This window comes from Rutilus rutilus, assembly GCF_951802725.1.
Source record: "Rutilus rutilus genome assembly, chromosome: 13".
Lineage (NCBI taxonomy): Eukaryota > Metazoa > Chordata > Actinopteri > Cypriniformes > Leuciscidae > Rutilus > Rutilus rutilus.
The window spans coordinates 12,360,940-12,384,167 of NC_140218.1; the positions used below are offsets into that span (position 1 = coordinate 12,360,940).

At 36.9% G+C, this 23,228-nt stretch overlaps 1 protein-coding gene across 1 annotated transcript; it reads right to left on the reverse strand.

Moving 5' to 3' along the window:
* Positions 1-1,296: 1,296 nt before the first annotated feature.
* On the reverse strand, positions 1,297-16,887 carry cbln4 (cerebellin 4 precursor). Its single transcript, XM_084428837.1, has 3 exons — positions 16,093-16,887; positions 3,395-3,511; positions 1,297-2,615 (listed from the first exon to the last, which is right to left on the reverse strand). Exons 1-3 carry the CDS (start codon positions 16,384-16,386, stop codon positions 2,418-2,420), a joined length of 609 nt encoding a protein of 202 aa, XP_084284963.1. The 5' UTR covers positions 16,387-16,887; the 3' UTR covers positions 1,297-2,417.
* Positions 16,888-23,228: the final 6,341 nt, after the last annotated feature.

Below are 23,228 nucleotides of genomic sequence, written 5' to 3' on the forward strand. Positions count from 1 at the left end.
AGATTTATCATCAGCCAATGAGATTGCGCATTCAGCCCTTTTACTTTCACAATTGGTTGCTGATAAAAAGGAAATGACCATATTTGGATCCGACAGGATTGTACAGGGGAGAGAGAGCTTTCTAATGGTGCTTGTGATGCAGATTCCTGCAGATTTTCTGCTCACACCCAAAGTGCAGCACATAAAGCCGCCTCTCAGTACTAAATTGAGTTATTTTTCACTGCTTATTGCGCTTAAACAGTCAAATACACACAAAATAATGTCAAAATGCTGGTCTTGGCGAGTATTCACTCAAACGCAGTCAGTTGTTTTAAGTGAACGTAAACAGTTGAAAAAGAAAACGCATGTGTAACAGTATAATGGATCAGCGCATCAGGTCTTAAAGTGACAGAAGCCTAATAATAAAAATATATATATGGCAGTTTTTCCCATCGATGTGAAAATGCTGAGTGGCTAGTACAGTAACTTTGGAAAACCACTAGCCACAGTGGCTGGCGTTCTCACTGGTTCGCGTTTTTGAAGTTTGCGCAGAAAGAACTTAAGAGTTTTCTGTTAAAACGGTGTTGTGTTTGCGGCCCCTAAGTTAATAACTAATGATCGTTGCGACGGAAGTGAATCAATCAAACTAACTTTAGCTGGACAATAACTTTATTCTAGAGCTGCTATAAAGCCAAAACACTTTACTTTAATTTCCTATTATCATTGTAAAGCTGCTTTGGAACAATCTACATTGTTAAAAGCGCTATATAAATGAAGATGACTTGACTTGACTTGGTGAGCAAAAAAGTTAATGTCATTGTCAAGCCCTGATTACAAAGTGTTAGTTACGACTTGTACCATGTGGCCGCTGTACCTGACCACTGCAGATTCAAGGTGTGTTCGACTTGAAGCTGCGCTGTGCAGACCGATCGGTGTATGACATCAAAGTACCGCGAGAGCGATTCGAAAGCAAATGGAGCTTTATTTACGATAATTACAACATGGTATGAACGCAGCATAGCAGCCGACTGACTAAAGGAAGTATGCAAAGAAAGTAGTCGCAAACGCAACCAAAAAAAACCCCCAAACGTCCAGTGTAATTCTCCAACTTACAGGTCAGAGTTCTAGGATGCAGAGGATGCAACAGACTACCGTGATATAGCGACTTTACTGAGGCTGTACAGCAAGTCAATATTAGAAAAAAAAACACTGCAATGTCTTGAGGTACATTTTTTTAAAAGTTTTATTTTAACTTGAGCGTTGAGTTTTTAGAACGGCACGTCAAAAGACGCAAGTGCAATGCTCAAACATGTCCGTCTAGCGCATATTTACATTGAAAAACAATGGAAAAGTAGCGCAGTGGAATGGAAAAACACATAGGCTGCATCCATAAATCGCATAATAAGAGTAGGTTCTTATTTTGAACAAGTAATAAAAAAGTATGTTCTATATAGTATGAATGTAATCCGGACGTAATACATTCGCCACGTTGTCATTATCATGTGACTTTACCAGCGTCAGTCGCTTCACTGCCATTCAAAAATCCTCTCCCGTGGCCTCATGGGATAGTAAAGTGTCCATCGGGAGTGGTAGGTCATTCGGGTACTCTTTTATGAGTACTGTGAATTCGGACATACTTATGTTGTCACGTACTGTTTTTCGCCTACTATACAGTAGGGAAGTATGCGATTTCGGATGCAGCCGTACTGTGTGAACGGCCCCTCACTCAACCATTGCAATGCATTGAAATACAGCAGAAAGTACGGAGCATGTTGGGAAACACGGCCATTATAATGTTCTTCTTATTCTCATTTGATCATCATATGATGAATTACTGCTCCCATGATAGCTAGAAACAAATGGAAACACTTTTAAATAAAGTTTTTTTACTACCTGTTTTTCATGGCGATAAATAGCACAGGCTAAAAGCATTGATATTTAGCATGAACAAGTCTAATTTACATAGAAATGTGCATTTGCTTGAAAACAATGATATTTGTAATTTTTTTTAATGTAATTAAATTTTAGATTTTATTTTTAAATAGGCATGGTGCAGTGCAGGGGTTTTGAAATATTCCGCCCTCAAGTGGCAAGACTGTTTCGTGCCTTTCCTCTCTGACAGGAAATGACCTTATTAACAAATACTAAATCAGGATCCCTCATTTCACTAAAAACCACACGCTAAAAACCAATACACACATACGAACGAAACGAACAAACAGTCTGACATGATGTGTTGAATCCTGAATGGCAGCAGAAAGTGATATTGCACTGAAGTAGACGTCTCCAGATTCACCGACGCATTTTCCAGTAGTCCGCAGACAACAGCTGAATGAATGTCTGGAATTATGATTCCATTTGGGTGCCTCCAATTAATGCTGAAGGGCTGGTTACACAATGACGATCGGACAGCAAAGGTGGCGGTCTTTTTGTTTGCTTTACAGAGGAAAAACAAGAAAGCCAGAAAAGGTGGAGTACTGCCATCCTCCTACCAGATTCCCCTTCTCCAGTTTCAGATAAACCTTGTCTTCTTTGTTGAGGTGCAGGAGGACTCCATTGGTGGCGGCCTCACGTGTGACGTCTTTGTCTCCTGCGAAGGCAGAGATGACCGGTTTTCCATTCAGCATTAAATTCACCTGAAACACATAGAGAGAAAATCAATGCAGAGATCTCAAGTATGTACGTTTTACAGGACTTATTTCATGAATCTATCTACATCTATGATAGTTACATTTATGAAAAAAAAAAAAAGAAGTAGTTACCACACAATAAAAAGAAAAATTATACATGCAATATTACTGTAATGAGCTGTAAAAATGTAAAGGAGAAAGTATGAATTTCTTATATTTACAATGAAAATCTATATAATATTTAACAAGACATATGTTTGTAAAATATTATAATAAAATTAAGCTTGAAATAACTTATAATTATGGTGAAAATGTACAGTGCATTATTTAAAAAGCAAAAATTACCATATATTTTTGTGATAGATTATACGATAATTGTTGCTTACAATTAGTTACAACAACATGCATCATGTTAAATATATTTAACTAAAGTAATTGAACACAATAATACATGTATGTTAACAGATTTTTGTTTTGTAAATAAAAGTATTATAAGTCTCATAATAAAATATAAGCACTGAAAAGTACTATTATAATTCCTGCATGACAAATAACATCTGATTATGTTTTAAATAGTTAAAAAGCTGTTCAACTTTAAGTTTATGTTTAACTTTAAATATACTGACTATCCAAGATGTATTGTAAGGCATTGTATAATAAATTGAAAATACATTTAAAATGCAATATTTATACAGGCTTCAAATGTTACCCAATTTCTATATTCTCTTAACTCTGTTCATTACTAAATTAATTAAAGTGATTAAACATATTCTTTCTGTGCTCACTTGTATAGTCTGGCTCTGGTACACTTTAATAACGTGGAAGTTAAAGCTGTAGACTCCTTTCCGGGGACAAAGAAAGACGGATTCCAACGTGAAATAGTTTCCTATGTTGACAAGAACCTGCAAAAGAGTATTACAGAGGTATCAGATCTGATGCCATTATAATGAAATATCCTATCCACACCATACAATTATTTTTTTCTGTGAAATATGTATACCTGCGATGCTAAAACCTCAAAAGACCTTGGAAAAAAACGTTAGTGTCAGATTAGAAAAGGCAGCTGGAATCAAATATGAATGCACTCATGCTTACAATTGGACTTTTTAATAATAATCCTCTGCAGCAATGAAACAAAACTACAATCCTGCCATCACACCAAATTCTCATTCTTACGGTCACGCTGACCGTGATTCCATTCTAATGCCGTGATGAGGCACCATGAACTATAGCAAATGCAGGGCAATCAATCATAGGTGGATTTTCACTCGCGCAAGAGACAGAAACTGCATCTGAAGTGACAGACACCATGGAAAGATGTGTTTTCACAGACTTTTTAATGCACAGTGGCAGCTTGCTATACAGTTCCTATTGTGACATAAGTAATGTTAAAAAGGATTTATATTTCAAATAAATGTTCATTTGAGCCGTCCAGTCTGTTATGTATTATTACTTATTGTTTTATGCATCTTTTTTTAGAGCTGCCAACTCCATTTCGTTGATGTGTATTACTGTGTGCATACAATGACAATAAAGATTCTTATTCTTATTATATCTCTTATATATTCTTATATATCATAACATATTATAATGATTTCTGTGACATGTGACACTGAAGACTGGAGTAATGATGCTGAAAATTCAGCTTTCATCACAATAAATTACATTTTAAAATGTATTCAAATAGAACAGTAATTTTATTTTATTGTAATGATATTTTACAATATAACCGTTTTTTAACTATAGTGTAAAAGCCCATTCACAACAAGGACGATAACTACAACAATAACAATAAAGATATTAATCGTTCTAAATATAAAAGCACTGCAGATTCCACACCACAACTATAACGGCACTAGTTTGAATCACTTCTTGAATGATTTCTCCAGCTGATGAATAATAAAAACATTGACAGCCAATCAGAATCCATTCTGCTTTAAAAAGTTTAAGCATTTAAAGTGACAGATGACAAAGCTGCAGTACGTGTTCACTGATTCAAACAGAATGATCTCGTCCACTAGTGTGGACACTAATATAGTTATTGTTGTTGTTGTGAAGGTTTGAGGTATAATTCATGTACAAATGTTGTGGGAATTAGTGCTGAAGTAGTTTAATACTTAGGCCTGGGAAATGGTTTAAATAACTACTTTTACATGGTCAAACAATAAAACACCTCCTCCACCTGTTATTAGTGTTGGGGAAGTTACTTTTAAAAGTAATGCGTTACAATATTGCATTACTCCCTAAAAAAGTAACTAATTGGATTACTTAGTTACTTTTTTGGAAAGTAATGTTGTGTTACTTTTGCGTTACTTTTTCACCTGGGTTGGGCTTGTTTGTTTGTTTATGGCAAATGTAAAGTCCCTTTCACACCAGAAGTGAAATGAATAAGCCTCAGGCTGAAGGAAATGTAAATTCACACCTGTACTGTTAATAAAGTGAGAATAAATGCATAAAGTAGCCTATATGCGTTATTTATTTATCACATTTTATTATTACAGGTCTGCGTATTTTGCATTTTGCTAGAGTTTGCATTTCACTGTTTTTACTAATTTTGAGGAATACTGGAAACAATAACCATCATGTTTACACAGCGCACACACTTCCGATTTCTCCCAACATGATGACAGGAGAGCTGTCAGTCAATAAATGGGAAAACAAAGTAACTTGCGTTGCTTATTTACTCAGATAACTCCGATATTTTAAAAGTTGTAATGGCGATCTGAGCCGTTATTTCCACAAGGGTGTAGCACAAATAATTTGCTAATAATAAATAAATAATAATAAATCCATAATTTGTCTTGTAAACTTTACTTTTTCGTTGTCAGGTTACATTTTAAGAGAAATCAAACACACACACAAAAAAAGATTATACACTTATTCACGCTCCAATAACATGAATTCGATCCTTTTCACGGTCAAAAGACTGTCTAGCACCAACCCTCTCTTCTTCCTTATTCTTCTTCAAATTATTACATGTATGTAGCATGTAAAACTAGTCAAAATCTAGTTATAATACAAATAACACAAAATATGCATTTATCAAAAACATAATCACTCTTAATATAAGGAAAAATATTTAAAAATTATTATTTAGTTATGGCTCTAACACTCCGGCCCCTAATTGTCTATGCCGAAAGCATAACAATTATCTTGTTCAATATTTGAATAGAGTCATAACAATACACTGTAAAAAATTTGTAACACTCCCAAATCAAAAATTTCAATTGACCGATAACATAAAAAATTTTCAATTGGCCCAAGTGAAATTCTGTAAATTCTAAAATTAAATGTACAGATTTTCACTTGGGCCAATTGAAAAATTTTGATGTTATCGGTCAATTGAAATTTTTGATTTGGAAGTGTTACAAATTTTTTACAGTGTACTTCCTTTTCTTTTAAACAGTTCTTTTAGAAAATTCTAAATTTCTATGAAATTTCTATTCACAGCCTTTATGAAGTTCTTCTTCTTCTGCTGCTTCTTGCAATAAGCAGAGTTTTGTTATCGGCCTTTCCAACAGACAAGTTTTTGTCTGAACACAAGCAGAAGCATCTGGTGTGGTCCTGAGGATTCTTCCCATAATCCTAGAATTTCTCGGAGCAGAATTATCCACAATGAGAACAATGTCTCCAGGCACCATGTTTCTTTTCAATTTCTGCCACTTCTGTCGTTCTTGAAGTAACGGCAGATATTCCTTAGTCCATCTGAACCAAAAGAGGTCTGCCATGTATTGAATTTGCCTCCATCTTCTACGTGAACAACAGTCCTCTTTCACAAAAACTCCTGGTGGCATAGTTACTGCTTTGCAAAGACTTGAATTCGTCAGGGAATGTCTGTCTTTGACTGTATCGAATCAGACTCAGTTCTGCATTTTCCACATCTTCTACTGAAAGAGGTTTATTGGTCAGTGTCTGTCTCAACTTGAACATTTGAGTTTGCAAATGTGCTTGTCTGTTTGGATTATTTTCAGTTTGACTTATGGTAGCTTGAATTTCACGTCTCTTGTTTGATAGGTGTTGGGAGTATTTCCTTCAGCCTCAACATCCAAAGCGATTGCTCTCTTCAATCTGTACCATTCTGAATAATACTCAATCATTTTATCCAGAGGTTTCGCTTTTCCTGTAGCACTGACACAATTTACTACAGCTGACTGTTTCAATTCCACTTCCATTGCACCTGCATTATCTAGTCGCCAAGGCCATTCACTCTCACAAGGAATTCTGGTCCTTTGACCCAATTTTCCTTTTTCATGAAGTTTTCCACTTTGATGCCTCTAGAGGCAAGGTGTTGACATACCTCCACACTGTGAGGGCTCAGAAGCTTCTCTGATGAAGGAAACCCTATTGGCAACAAATGTTTTAAATCGTGAGGCTTCATTCTCAATGCATTGCAGTACTGTGAGGCTATCAGTCCAAAACACAGAGTCTTTGAGTTGTAGCTGAAGCTCTTGTTTTAACATTCTGCCCATTTTCGCTGCAATAACTGCTGCAGTCTACTCCATTCTAAGGATTGTTATCTGCTTCAAAGGCGCAACTCTGGATTTACCCATTACGAATGAACAGTGTTTTTCTCCTTCCTCATTTGTGAGTACTAGATAGGAAACAGTTCCATATCCATTTTCACTTGCATCTGCGAAATTATGTAATTGAGCAGACTTAGTAGTGTCTGGCTTGAAGCATCTGCCTACACTGAAGTTTGACAATTGTTGTATGTCCTTTTGCCACGTGAACCATTTTTGTGCTTGCTTTTCCGTAATGTTCTGATCCCAGCCTAATTTGTCTTTGCACAGTTGTCTCAAAATGAGTTTCGCTGTAAGGATTCAGGGTGCTACAAGACCAAAAGGATCATATATGAAATTCACTACTGAAAGCATTCCTCTTCTCGTAGCAGGTCTCGCCTGTACGTTGATTGAGAATCTGATTGTATCTGATTCTGTGCACCACCGTACTCCAAGAGCTCTTTCAATTGGTAGATTGCTTTTATTGAAGTCTCAGTCCCCTACCTCTTTGGATCTTTCCTTTTCTGGAAATGATAACGGGACTTCTCTGTTATTTCTCACCCACTTAGTCAAATTGAATCCACCTTTAGAGCACATAGATATCAGACTTTGTGATAGTTTGATTGCTGCCTCCTCAGAGGCGACATATTTTAAGCAATCGTCCATGTAAACGTTTTGGAGAATAGTATTGACCACTTCAGCAGTTTCTTCTGTTCTTCTGCAAGCGAAGCATGCACAACTGAGAGAAGAGGTTGCCCCAAACAGGTGTACTGTCATCCAGTATTCCTCTGTATGCTTACCTAGATCTCCTTCAGGCCACCACAAAAATCGCAAAAGATCTGAATCATAATCTGGGACTCTAACTTGGTAAAACATTGATTCGATATCTGCCATGATAGCAATTGGCTCTTGAATCGATTTAGCAATGAGAGTATTGGTTAGGTCAGGTTCCTGCAACAGTTGATTATTCAGTGAGAAGCCCTGGTAGGTCGCAGTGCAGTCAAAAACAACTCTGATTTTGTTCTTTTTCGGGTGATATATCCCATGGTGTGGAATATACCACACTTTGTCTGTGCGTTCCAGTTGTTCTAAAGGTACTTTTTTAGCATAGCCGTTGTCAATTATGTCTGACATGAAAGCTTTATAGTCTTTGTGAAACTCTGGGTTCCTGCTGAGCTTCCTTTTGAGACTGATGGCTCTTTGTTCTGCTATGCATCTGTTGTTGGGCAGCTTATCAGGATCATTCTTAAAAGGTAATTCAATACAGCAATGTCCATCTTTATACTGTATCGACTGCTCAATGCACTGCATGAATTTTAGGTCTTCTTGTGACATTTCAGCTTTGTCACTATAATTACGTTCAGGGAAGTCTCCATTGAAATGCTCTACTAACAGCGTGTCAATGTCCACCACTGCAATCCTGTTCACTGTGAAACTTGGAGTTCTGATCTGGTCCAATTCGGTGCTCACATCTGTTCGTAAAGGCCCATTCACTATCCATCCTAATGCCGTCCTAAGAGCATAAGGTCCATTTCCCTCATTGTTTATTATTTGCCATGGTTCTATTGCCTTGTGCACATTAGCGGCAATCGGTAGGCCTACCTCTGCATTGAGATGAGGAAGGATAACTGCTGTCGAGGGATGTTTTCCTGTTTTACCGGAATCTCTTTCTGAGTGAACATTTTCGGAAGTTAAATGTAGTCTTCGCTTTCTAAACCACTTATTTCCAGGTCTGACAGAATGTGACTATGAATAGGTTTTTCTTGTCCCATAGTACGAAGAAGAATCTCCGTCTTTCTGCCTCTCAAGTTTAACTCTCTCATTAAAGACTCAAAATGTGCAAAATGTTGCAGAACTTCCTTGATCAATGAAAGCATATGTCTTTACTATTTTGTCGCTTTTCTTTGACTTGATCTTGACTGGAACTATAGCAAGAATGCATTCACTGTTTCCGGCTCCAATGTATCCACAAGTTTCATGGTCTATGAAAGTTGTTCTCATGCTAGTTTTGTTCTCATCACAACTGCTGGATGTGGGACTGTTCTCCTTTGTAATGTGCAAAATACTTGAGTGACTCTTGGAACATTCTTGACAAATAAATATGTTCTTGCAGTCTCTGCTTAAGTGTCCTTGTGTGAGACATCCAAAGCACAGTCCTTTTGTTTTCAAAAACTACATTTTATCTTTGTGTGCTTGCTCCTTAAACTTGAAACAGGAATTCAAGGCATGATTCTTTTGACAGAACGCGCATGTGACATGAACGGTTTTGTCAAGTTGAGGTTTTGTCTCACTTTCTTTATTCTGATCAGTACAGACACTTGTAATGAAACTACTTCCCTTAGTAGTAACCTTTTGTTCTTAAAGTCAGAAACTTTGCTTTGTAGGGTTGTCCATTTCAGCCATGTAATCTACATAGTGTTGCGGCATCCAATCAAGAAAAAAGCATATGCATTTAGCATCTTCCTGTCTTCCGTTTTGATCTGAGGCCATTTTAGTGCCTTCTCAATGTACACTGAAGCAATTTTGAGTTTGTCACCGTAATGATGTTGTAATAATCTTCTTGCCTCTTTATATCCATTTTCTGCACTCATATGTCCACAACTCCTTACCAGGTCTTGTGGTTCACCACTGGTATATTGCTCCAAATAGAACAGCTTGGCGTTCTCAGTTTTACTGTCCATGCTTGCATAAAGGCTTGCATAAATGATCTGAAGTTAAGAGGATCACCAAGGAAGATTGGGACATCTCTTTGCGGTAGTTGGCACAGATTTTGTTGCTTTACTTGCATTTGTGTGATCTCATTTTGTCTTTGCATTATTTGAAATAAATTGTCTTCTGAGCTTTCGGATTTTGGAAAATTTTGACTTGCATTATGAAGTCGAGTTTGCTCAGCAACAGGCTTTTGTTTTCTTCTGGTTGCAGCTTGGACATTCATCGTCAGGATCTTTCTCAAGTCCTGACCTCCTTTCATCCAATGTGTGCTCTGGTTGAACATATTTTTGCACTGATTCACCAGAATTTTCATGTTCATCATAAACTGCGAAAAGTTTTGTGTTAGAAACAGCAATCGCTGTCTGCAGTTCTAATTGCTCCAGTTTAGCTTTCGGGTTTATCTCTTCTACCTATAGAGCTTGTTACTTTTTTAAAGCAGCAGCTTTTGCCAACAGAGCAGCTTTCTCAGCCTCTTCTTTCACTCGTAAAACAGAACTTGAACTGGTGGCCGATGATGCGACAGAACTATGTCTAACTAAGGAACCTGCTTCTTACTGCTGAAGCACCTTCAGAGAGACTGTCACATGGTTCGATGTAATCGTTTTTTGCCGCACTTTCATCCTTTACGTTCAATCCACTGTTCAGTAGCAATAACAAAATCCCAGATTTTTTTATGATTTTGGCTCAAACCAGATATGCTGATCCTCCTTTTCATCATCCAGCAAAAGCTCTTGAACGTTTTCATTTAACTCAATGAACTCCTGATAAAATTTGGTGAGGGTTGTAAGAACTTTTTTTCCACATTTGCATAATTTTCTTTTAATTTGTCAATTTCTTTCATTTGAATGGTAATTTGAACCATTTTTTACTTTCTCAAATGAATGAGTCAGTTCAAACGCTCCTCCTGCGCTTTATGCGTGTACTTGTGGCCATCTTTATCTGAGTTGGCAATTTCTTCTGCGTCATCCGTAATTCAACAGCAAGTCAAAAATCAATGAATTGAAAAAAGTAACAGCAAAATTACCTTTTAAATTGTATTAAGAGTCCAGTTTCAACTTGAAGAAACAAGTTTAAATGTCTCTATACATCCAAATAGTCCAGACCGGGAAATTCGCGCGTTGCCTGGTTTAGCTACTTTCAGTTTCGTCCATCGCAATAATCTCAAACTCGCAGTTTGTTCCGCTCATACATCATGGAATGTTCATATGTTGATGTCGGCATCAATCCTGGCAAACCGATTTCCACTTCACGCAATTCCAATGTGAAGAAGTCTTTTGACTAAAATGTAATGGCGATCTGAGCCGTTTTTCGTTCTTCACCATTTCCACAAGGGTGTAGCACAAAGGATTTGACGCGTGAATCCATAATTTGTCTTGTAAACTTTACTTTTTAGTTGTCAGGTTACATTTTAAGAGAAATCAAACACAAAAAAAGATTATACACTTATTCACGTTCCAATAACATGAATTCGATCCTTTTCACGATCAAAAGATTGTCTAGCACCAGCCCTTTCTTCTTCCTTATTCTTCTTCAAATTATTACACGTAGGCTATAGCACGTAAAACTAGTCAAAATCTTGCGATATAATACAAATAATACAAAATATGCATTTATCAAAACACATAATCACTCTTAATATAAGGAAAAATATTACAAAAGTATTAATAGTAGTTATGGCTCTAACAAAAGTAATGCACTACTTTACTAGTTACTTGAAAAAACTATATATCTTATTACGTAACTCTGATTGTGTTACTCCAGCACTCCTTGTAATCTTTCTGCACTTGGTAAAAAAAAGTCCACATCTACAGTGGTAAAAATATAAGACAACTAAACCTGAATCAAATGCCATCAGGGCCAAACATCCTACAACAGGTTTCCTAGGATTAAAACCCAGTGTTCTCAACACTGATGAAATTTCAGGTCATGTTCTGTAACACTGATTGAAGTGAACATCAAAAAGAAAGTGTATTTATTGTGTTCCCTTCGCTTTGTAGACACAAAGATGAGTGGATGGAGTCTGGGCATTGACCCCAGCCCGCTCAAAGGTAAATTTGTACATTGCACTCTCTCTCTTTTGATCTTGGCTTTATTACAGTCTGAGAAAACCTCAAGCTAAAGGGAGAGTTTCAGCTTTTTTTATGATTGACCACAAATAGATAAGCTACAATACTAGGGTCCAAAAGTTTTTGTTTCTCCATTTAAACCTGGAAATACAAAGAAAGTTTCAGATTTTGAAACCTTTCCAACGAAAGAAAAGTTCTGATGTAAAATGAATAAGTCATAATGTGACACTGATAATGTGCCCCTTTGTACAGAACTTTGTTCTTCCTCTGAAAATCTCAAGTCATGCTGGAGAACACGGTCATCAGGTTTGAATCATGTCAGGCAAACCAGATACTAAGACAATATACTCTTAAAAATAAAGGTTCCAAAAGGGGGTTTTGTAGTGATGCCACGGAAGAACCATTTTGTTTCTGCAAAGAACCTAAAAGAGCAATTTTAATCATCTAAAGAACCTTTTTCCACTTTTGTACATTGAAAAAGTTCCTGGAACCATCAATGCCAATAAAGAACCTTTATTTTTAAAAGTGTAGTTCATTTTTTTACTTTACAGTTTAATTGTTATGCATTAAACATGTTTTTGTACATTTTTTTTTTTTTTTTAATGCAAGAAACATTTTCACTCACAGTCTCGGATCCATGAATTTTTATAGAGCAGCGCTGCAGTGACACTAAAATCTTTGCCTATATAAAGGCAAACAAAGGCTTTCCACATAAACTAGCTGTGATATGCGCTAGGATTACTCAGCATCCCAAACAGCCAGCTCTTTTGTTGGTTCACAAAGCTCTTGGTACATTGACAAGGGCAGAATCTCTCTCTTGCAGTCTGTGAGCTCCACACAACCTTTCCCTGTGGCGTACCCCGAGCGAGACACGTGCCGGGCCAGAGGATTGGATGGTGTTATGTGTGTCAAGGTCTGGAGCGCAGTGGCTGAGGGCAGCTGGTCAGTCCTGCACTTTTTTACATTATTTTTTTGAGTTTCCTGCAGCTAAAGCAATGGGAGTGGAATAATGGCTCCTCAAGGGCAAAATGTAAACAGCTTCCTGTGTATTTCAAATTTACCAGGCGAAATTTCCAAGGAATTAAAGGAATTGATCATCCTAAAATGCTAATTTGCTCTCCCTCATGTTTTTCCAAACCCATGTGACTTTCCTTCTTGTGTGGAACAGAAAGTGTTTGAATAATGTAGTTGGTCTCTTTTTCTATTACAAATGGAGACTGAGGCTTTCAAGCATCAAAAAGGATGCAGAAGCACCATAAAAGTCATCTTGCACTATATTAAAGCCTTTTGAAGGCATTCAATAGCTTCAGATCTTATTCAGTCATTTTTTCCATGACCAATGTGAACGGATCATTGAGTCAGTGAGTTGAACTTGGGAATCGGTTCAGTCAGATCAATCAGTCTGATCCATGAACAAATCATTCAGATTGGTTTTCTGAACTGGATCAATTGATTCATTGAAAGGTCAAAGGTGGACAGTGTGATTAATGAACTTTTCATACTTTCAGTGAATATTGAAGTAAAATTGAATCTGCACACACAAAGAAATCATATGGCTTCAGATCTTATTCAATGATATTTTCCATGACCAATCTGGCAGATCATTGAATGATCGTTGAATTTGGGAAGTAGTTTATAGTTTGATCTATGAACAAATAATTCAGATTGGTTTTCTGAACTGGATTAATGGATTCATTTAAAAATTAATATTTTTAACTTAAAATATCTGAGTAAACTGATTCAATCATTCATTTATCTTAAAATGATCATGCAATCTCAACTTAAATATTTTTAGTAGTGGAAACTTGGCAAGATTTAACCGTAAAAGTGATCAGTTGACTTAACTTAAAAAAAAAAAAAGTGAGGATACCCGTTGCTTTAAAGATATGAAGTAAATAAACTTCATGCATAATTGAAAAAATTAAGTTTTGTGGTATATTGTCAAGTTCAAATAACTTATTTTTTTCAATTATGCATTCATTGTATTACTTAATTTTAAGGCAATGGGTTTCCATGACGGGTTGTGGAATTTTGTTCCCCCTATTAACACTACTAAATCTCCCGCTTAACATTACTCTTGCTCAAAAAAACATTATATAACAATTAATTTTAGCATTTACTCTCCCTTTCGAGTATCATGGGAAGCATGATGGGAAATCCCAGCCCAGTTTCAGTTAAATTTAAGGTTGCCTAAGTTAAGTAAGTTACTAAGTTAATAAAACTCAAAACAATGAAACAATTCAGATTACTTAAAATGTGTCAATTTTGTGAACTCAAAAGAAAAAGAAAGTTCTAAATACTTATAAAAGTTAATTTGATTGAACTCATTTGTTTCATTTAAGTTCTCCCCCACATTATTTTGAGCATTAGGGTTTACATTAAAGCCTTATAACATAAATGTTATTTTAGACAACTTTTATGGTGCTTATGTATCCTTTTGAAGGATTTGTATCTTCAGTCACAATTCATTGTAATTGGAAAACATCTTAAAAATGTCGTCCTCTGTTTCACTTTTGCGTCAAGGTTTTGAACAACAGGGGGGTTAGTAAATGAAAAGAAAAAGTTTGTAAGGAAGCCTTCAGAGAGACACGTCTCCAAATGTCCCGCCTTTTTCTTTTGGGAATCGATTCAATCGCTAAATACAAACACACGCTGACCTCGTCTCCAGCATAATTTTTCATTCATTCCAAGGATATTGGTAATAAAATAGTTTTTTTTTTTTTTTTTTTCTTCAGGCATGCACATCATGCAGGCTCTGTTTGATCTGACTCTGCATAATGACGTTCGCTCATTAATTCTACCACGTCTTTGACCAAGAAAGAGAACTGAATAAAATCAGGCAGGGTCATGCTATGCCAGATCTGTGTGCACCAAAACACACAGTGAATATAAATAAATTTACACAAAGCCAAGCTTACTAATTTTCATGTTGAAGTTCATTGAAATGGAATGGAAGTAATTTAAAATACAGTATGCTTTGAATTCAGCACATGCATGAGTGTTTCCAATTAATTTATTTTCAGAGTCATAAAGCTAAAGACTAAAGTTAAGCATAACATGACCCCTAGACAGATGCATGAGAAAACGCCATGGCACTGCGCACCTCTTTCAACACAAACACAGCTAAAAAAAATAAGCAATACAATAAGAATAAATATCTGCCCTTTACCGTCCTGACAGTTTGACTTATCAGTAATGACCTATCATCACTGTGATATTTCATACCTGTGTATCTGCTGCGATAATGGAAACCCTGAAAAAATGCGTGTATGTGCTGTCAGTGTCAAACACACAGATGCAATGTATTATGAACAATATTTGACACAGTTCTGTGTATATCCGATCATATCTGAGGTTACGAAACAAACTCTTTCATGTACATCTATGTAAATCTGTCCTGAATTTAGATATCCTCTCATGCAAATGACTTTGAATTTTGAATGTATTATTTTTCTTTTTCTTTACTCTGTAAAATAAATGTCCATGTTAAATGCAAAATAATAATTAACCTCTGCACTCATTCCAATTATCACAGTAATCTGATTTAGAATATTAACTAATGATGACAAATTAATTGAATTTGCTTTATGCCTCTTGTAATTTGAATATTCCATAACATTAGATTCACTAAAGAAAATCCCAAATTACTGTTATGTTAAAAATAAGCAACACTTTAAATACACTGCCTAGTATTGACTATGCTATAAATATCAATTTAATTAATTACAAAAGCAGAAACAATGTGTAGTCACATAAAGCTTTATATAGAGGAGACTGGGGCAAGTTGTCACATGTGTAATTTGAATTCATTACCATATTTGTTGGCCAAAACAATGATATGATATACAGTATCCATTAGGTTACCCTTTACATGTTTTCTCTTTCGTGATTTTTTTTTTTTACTGGTTCCGTTGTGACAACTTACCCCATTTAATTCAACTCGAAGGTGGCCTGTGAAAAGGTCAATGTGTGTTAAACTATTTATTTTATTTTTTTTTGTAGTTTAATGTATGAAACTACTGTATACATAAAGTGACTTAAAATAAACCTACCCTGGGAAATAGGGAGTAAAACGTTTATTACGTGTAACCCAAAACTGTTAGTCCAGCCCACGAGCTTTAGTTGGATGGTCTGAAAAGTCAAAGTCAAAGAAAAATACTATTCGTCTCAATATAACATGCATAAAAACATGAAGATCAGCCTTACCTGGTCAAAATATATGATTCTCGTTTTATTGCTCATCTCAGAGGGCTCGTGGTTGTTGCTTCTCACCGCAGAGAAAGCCACTTTGGAGTTGGCGGCGCGCACGGAGATGCCGAGCGGCGAGGACGAGCTCTTCCAGTCGGCGGGGTTCGAGTCACAAACCACCAGACATTTGCCCTCCAGGACGATGGGTTCCGTGTCATTTTGAGAAAAAGCCAACTCAAACATGACGGCCAGGCAGAACAAAAGAGCCACGCAGTCGACAAACGCCTTATTTAAGGGCTTTATGGACACCATGATGAACGATCTCCAATGTAGTCTAAATCCAAACGGCTCTCCCGAACCCGTCACTTCGCTTCTGCTCCGTGTCCGTGCTCGTTTACGCCAAACATCCGTCCGGACACCAGCTGCTGATTTACAAATCACCAAATGCGCGTAGGTGGATGCAACAACCTTATGTCTATAGTCATTTTTTTATTGTTATACTTATTTCCCTGTGTGTTATTGATTCTGATAGTTTTCAACTTCAGAAGATCTGTCAGACGAGTTTTGGACAGTTGCAGTTTCTCCGAGGGTTCCTGGCGACTCCGCGTAAAAATCCACTCAGTGCGCACAGCAATGCTGTATTATCCGCAATGCATGGGCAATCGCCACTTCGTGTCCATATTAGTTTTGCGCCATGAAAATAGAGAAGGATAGCCTACTAAAGCAAACTCCCAATGACCCCCTTAACACATCTGTGGATGTTCCTCTCTCTCTCAACCAAGACACTTCTATGAGTGCGCGCACATCCTTAATGACGCCCGACTATGCACTCACTGTGACGACTAGTGCGTAACGTCAGATGATTTTTCAATATCCACCTGACACCCAGCAAACATACATGTTTTAAATAGTTACATAGGTAATTAAGTAAAGTTTTTATTATTATTTATGTACAATAATTATTATTATGATTACGATTAATAAAAATAATATGTAATTCAGTATATTTAATGATATATTTAATATACCAATTATTATTATGAATACAATTAATAAATATTTTATACTAAACTATTAATTATAATATTAATATTATTAAAGAATATATTAATAACAATTATATATATATATTTTTTTTTTCTATTTGTATTAAATTAATATTTATATACAGTCGTACTCAAAAGTTTGCATACCCCTTGAATCTGCAAAATGTTAATTATTTTAACAAAATAAGAGGGATTATACAAAATGCATTTTATGTTTTATTTAGTACTGTTCTGAATACGATATTTTACATAAAAGATCTAAAAGATGACAAAAAAAAAAAATAGCTGAATTTATAAAATGACCCCGTTCAAAAGTTGACTTACCCTTGATTCTTAATACTGTGTGTCCTTACCTGGATGATCCACAACTGTTTTTGTTTGTTTTGTTTTGTGATGGTTGTTCTTGAGTCCTGTGTTTGTCCTGAGCAGTTAACCTGCCCAATGTTCTACAGAAAAATCCTCCAGGTCCTGCAAATTATTCAGTTTTCCAGCATCTTTTGCATATTTGAACCCTTTCCAGCAGCGACTGTAGGAATTTGAGATCCATCTTTTCACACTGAGGGACTCAAACACAACTAGTAAAAAAAAAGGTTAAAACATTCACTGATGCTCCAGAAGGAAACACGATGCATGCACGTGGATCCAGGTAATGACACACAGTAAGAATCAAGGGTATATTAACTTTTAATTGTTTTTTTAATAAATTCAGCCATTTTATTGTCTTGAGGACTATATGTAAACATCTTTTATGTAAAACATCTTATTCAGGACAGTACTAAATAAAACATAACATGAATTTTCTATGATTGATCTTATTTTGCCAAAATAATTAACATTTTACAGATTCTCCAAGGGGTGTGTAAACTTTTGAGCACAACTTTATTCATATCATTGGCCACACCAGAAAAATACATAATACTTTAATTAAAAATATGTATATATAAATATGTATGTCCAGATAATACAAATTGACTTAAAAGCAGCTTGGCATGTCTGGTCTAATATCTATAAACAACAAATATACAGCCACTGCATTGGACAAATGGGTCTCAGGAGAATACTGCATTTCATACACATGCCTCAAAATTAAAGAAAATACTGAGTGAAGTATAAGAAGGACAAGCAATTCATGTGCAATCTATAATGGAGCAGAGAAGCGTTTCAATATTTGGCTTTATGCGTTTGGCACTACTTTATGCATCTCAAGTTGGAGCCGTGAATGTTATTTGCTCTAATGTTGGACTATTAAGCAATGTAATTCTGTAGTTATGTACGTGTGTGTGTGTGTGTGTCTATATAGTGATTATATAAGATTATAAATGAATTGCTTTCATCAGGACTCCATACTTAAATGCAGGGTCATTAAAGTCATTGCAGACTGCAAAAAATCCTTTTTTCATAAGATCTATAATGAAGTTCAGATTCAGAAGTCAATGGAAAATGAATAATACACTTTGTACTCGGCTCAACTCGCTGATTTCAATCTCTCTGGAGGATACAGAGAGTGAACTTGAGAAACGCAAGGCTTTTCATTTATGGAACAAATTAAGAATGGAATATTTGCAAGCACAAATTAACAGTTAACTCACCTGGGGACCTATTGAGATGCTTGGGAATTTATTGAATAAATGAGAGCTGTTATGGCTGTTTATCTTCATGATGTTCTTCATTTTCCTCTCAGCGCCTCTCACCACTTTCCCAATGTTAGTCTTCTATAAGATAAAGGAATACTGTAAACTCTTGATTACATTGTGTGAACAACAGGACAGCAGCATTGTCATGATGCACATTTAGTATACAGTGCCCAAGTGTGAATGGAGCGTCTCTTGCTTAGAAGAACAGCATCCGATGTGGTCATGCATATTTCAGAATTCATAAATGTTTCACATGTTTAAACCTCACAGTTCTGGATCAAAGTCATTCACCAAAAAAAAAAAAAAATGCTTGGGCATTTGGTAATATTCATCTCTTACAGTGGGGAGAACAAGTATTTGATACACTGCCGATTTTGCAGGTTTTCCTACTTACAAAGCATGTAGAAAAATCCAGAAAATCACATTGTATGATTTTTAAATAATTAATTTGCATTTTATTGCAAGACATAAGTATTTGATCACCTACCAACCAGTAAGAATTCCAGCTCTCACAGACCTGTTAGTTTTTCTTTAAGAAGCCCTCCTGTTCTCCACTCATTACCTGTATTAACTGCACCTGTTTGAACTCGTTACCTGTATAAAAGACACCTGTCCACACACTCAATCAAACAGACTCCAACCTCTCCACAATGGCCAAGACCAGAGAGCTGTGTAAGGACATCAGGGATAAAACTGTAGACCTGCACAAGGCTAGGATGGGCTACAGGACAATAGGCAAGCAGCTTGGTGAGAAGGCAACAACTGTTGGCGCAATTATTAGAAAATGGAAGAAGTTCAAGATGACGGTCAATCTCCCTCGGTCTGGGGCACCATGCAAGATCTCACCTCGTGGGGCATCAATGATCATGAGGAAGGTGAGGGATCAACACAGAACTACACGGCAGGACCTGGTCAATGACCTGAAGAGAGCTGGGACCACAGTCTCAAAGAAAACCATTAGTAACACACTACGCCGCCATGGATTAAAATCCTGCAGCGCACGCAAGGTCCCCCTGCTCAAGCCAGCACATGTCCAGGCCCGTCTGAAGTTTGCCAATTACCATCTGGATGATCCAGAGGAGGAATGGGAGAAGGTCATGTGGTCTGATGAGACAAAAATAGAGCTTTTTGGTCTAAACTCCACTCGCGGTGTTTGGAGGAAGAAGAAGGATGAGTACAACCCCAAGAACACCATCCCAACCGTGAAGCATGGAGGTGGAAACATCATTCTTTGGGGATGCTTTTCTGCAAAGGGGACAGGACGACTGCACCGTATTGAGGGGAGGATGGATGGGGCCATGTATCGCGAGATCTTGGCCAACAACCTCCTTCCCTCAGTAAGAGCATTGAAGATGGGTCGTGGCTGGGTCTTCCAGCATGACAACGACCCGAAACACACAGCCAGGGCAACTAAGGAGTGGCTCCGTAAGAAGCATTCCAAGGTCTCCAGACCTGAACCCAATAGAAAATCTTTGGAGGGAGCTGAAAGTCCATATTGCCCAGCGACAGCCCGAAACCTAAAGGATCTGGAGAAGGTCTGTATGGAGGAGTGGGAGAAAATCCCTGCTGCAGTGTGTGCAAACCTGGTCAAGAACTACAGGAAACGTATGATCTCTGTAATTGCAAACAAAGGTTTCTGTACCAAATATTAAGTTCTGCTTTTCTGATGTATCAAATACTTATGTCATGCAATAAAATGTAAATTAATTATTTAAAAATCATACAATGTGATTTTCTCGATTTTTGTTTTAGATTCCGTCTCTCACAGTTGCTTTGCAAGTAGGAAAACCTGCAAAATCGGCAGTGTGTCAAATATTTGTTCTCCCCACTGTATGTAAAATCTTAATGAGATTGTAACCTACATCTTGCTGGTAATTTCACTAATGATGAGGACGTCGTTTGACTGTTTTCAAAAATAGGGCACATATATAAATATCATTAGATGGTAAGCAAACATTCAGTTCTCGTAATCAACGTGTTGGATGTTATGGCATGGCGACTGAGTCAGAGTATCTCTGAAACAACAAGGCTCGTGGGTTCAAAGAGGGACAAACCAGAAACCGGCAATAGGGTGTAGGAACATTTTGGTGGGAAATGTGCACAAAAGTAGTGAATGCAAAATAAAAAATAAAAAAGTCATAATGCTTTTAATACTGCCAGCGAAAAAAAACAAAACAAGTAAACTCATTTTTGATGTCCGAAATGACATATTCAAAGGTTTTTTTTTTTTCTTGAAAAAACATTCTTCATGCCTTAAAATAGCTTGAATGTAACTCTACACCCTTGCCTCATTTAGTATACGCGGTTCCATATGTTCTATGAATATGAGCCCCGCCTCCACTCACTCACACCAGCTCAGAGATCCACTCGTTGACGATCACACGTTGACCTGATTGGTTTCAAGGTAGTTTGTGACGTCAGAGACACCAGCGATTTCAAACCGAGTTTTTGAGACACTGCAGTTTTTTTAAGGAGAAAATACTCAACAATGGTGTTGACTTAAAGCATATTAAAAACACATCATAGACATATAAACAACATTAAACTCTTGGTTTTCACCAGGGGGACCTTAAGAGTCTATGATTGGTTCATTATCGCAGTGATTATTATGTTTCTAGCATGTTATATGTTTGGCAACAGTTCTTCTAACCCTAATTGATGTACAGTAGTGTGTAACTTTTCAGTAAATGTTGTGATGTTATTTCCATCAAGAGGTGCATGCATTTTTGGTAAAGGTCTTGTATTGCCAATGCAAGAGTCCAGCACCTCTAGCAGTCTCCTCCAGCACATCCCAAAGACTTTCAATGAATTTAAGATCTGATCTTCATGCTCCCTCCAAACCATTCTTTCACAGTTAGAGCCTGATGAATCTTGACATTGTCTTCCTACATGGTTGTTTAAGAAATGAAAAGCAACACACTCCATCAATTAGGGTTAGAAGAACTGCTGACAAACATATAACATGCTAGAAACATAACAATCACTGCAGTAATTATCCAATCATAGTAGATCACGTTCAACAACACCCCCAAAGCTTCACAGTCCTATATTACATCCTGGGTCGACATTTCATTGGATAACATTAGGCAGTTTTGTTTTATATGCTGTTTAATGTTGGTCTTGGTCGCTTGGTCTTCTTCTTAATGTCCAGGAGACTCTTAATCAGGATTCGTACAAGTGAGTAAAAGGTGGCTAAATATGATGGGTAGGTTTGGGGGCGGGGTCAGTAAATTCGTATGAATTCACACGAATTGGGCAACTCGTAAAATATGTACGATTTAGCAAAAATCGTTTGAGTGAGGTCGTATGATTTTGTAAAAATTAGCCACCTCGTAAAATTCATATGAATTGCCGTGAGGTCAGGTTGGTAATAGCGCCCCCTACCGGTATACCAGTGAAAAGCTGGGCATTTCCGCCAATGGCGGGGAAGCATCGTCTCAGAAAAGACAGAAATTTCCGTCAACGGCGGGGAAAAAGTAAAAACTCTTAAAGTTTCCTGAATTATTACTTTTATACCAGCCTGTAAGACTCTTAACACAAATGATGACATAAGGAGTTAATTTTTGATTAAGAGTATTGGATTTTTGCTGGACCAGTCACCTGGACAGCAGCTGGGGAGAGAAAGCCGTGAATCTATTCCTGGATGAGAGTAAGATAAATGAGCTGGACTTGAAGCACTGCAAACGAATCAAACCCCTGTGACCTACAGGCTAGCTGTCTTCTCAGCCAGGTAAGCACTGCTGGGAGCGAGAAGAAAAGGCTAGTTCACACGACCCCATTGACACTGTGGAAAGAGGGAGACGGACTGCCTCATTGGACCATTTCAGAGCAACGTTATGATTCACTGGGTTGTGAAGCGAGCGGAGGACTTTGGAGTGCTGTGCAGTTGTCTGTGTTTATGTGTGAGTGTAACTCTATGCGAGTCCTTGCACAAAGCACAAAGTAATGCTGGGCCTGCAGCGTTTGGGTGTAAAGGCCTCTGGGTGAACACCTCCCCAAAGCTGACATTGACTTAGAAAGCAAATGACATTAAAATCCATCAAACAAAGCCCTGCACTTTTCCTGGAGTTCAAACAAACCGGCTTCTCTAGGGGTATCCAAACAAATCTGCCAGTCTAGAGAGAAGGTTAAAAAACCCACAGAATTAAAATGAAGGGGTTGGAAAAACTCTCCCTTGCTCCCCAGACAGGAGTTAAACAGGTATAACACTTTTTAAGTTTATTATTATTATTATTAATTATTCTTTATTTATAACCAACATAATCAATTCTAGAATGCATGTCTTAAAGAAACAGATCATCAAAAAAAAATTTATTCTGTCATTATTTACTCACCTTTATGTTGTTCCAAACTCAAACACTGTTTTCTGTGCGACAAAATGACAAATCTTAAGGAAACTTCATGCAGCTCTTTCCAGAAGTGAACACGTCTGTCAAGCTTTAAAATAAACATTATGAAAATGAATGAAATTCAT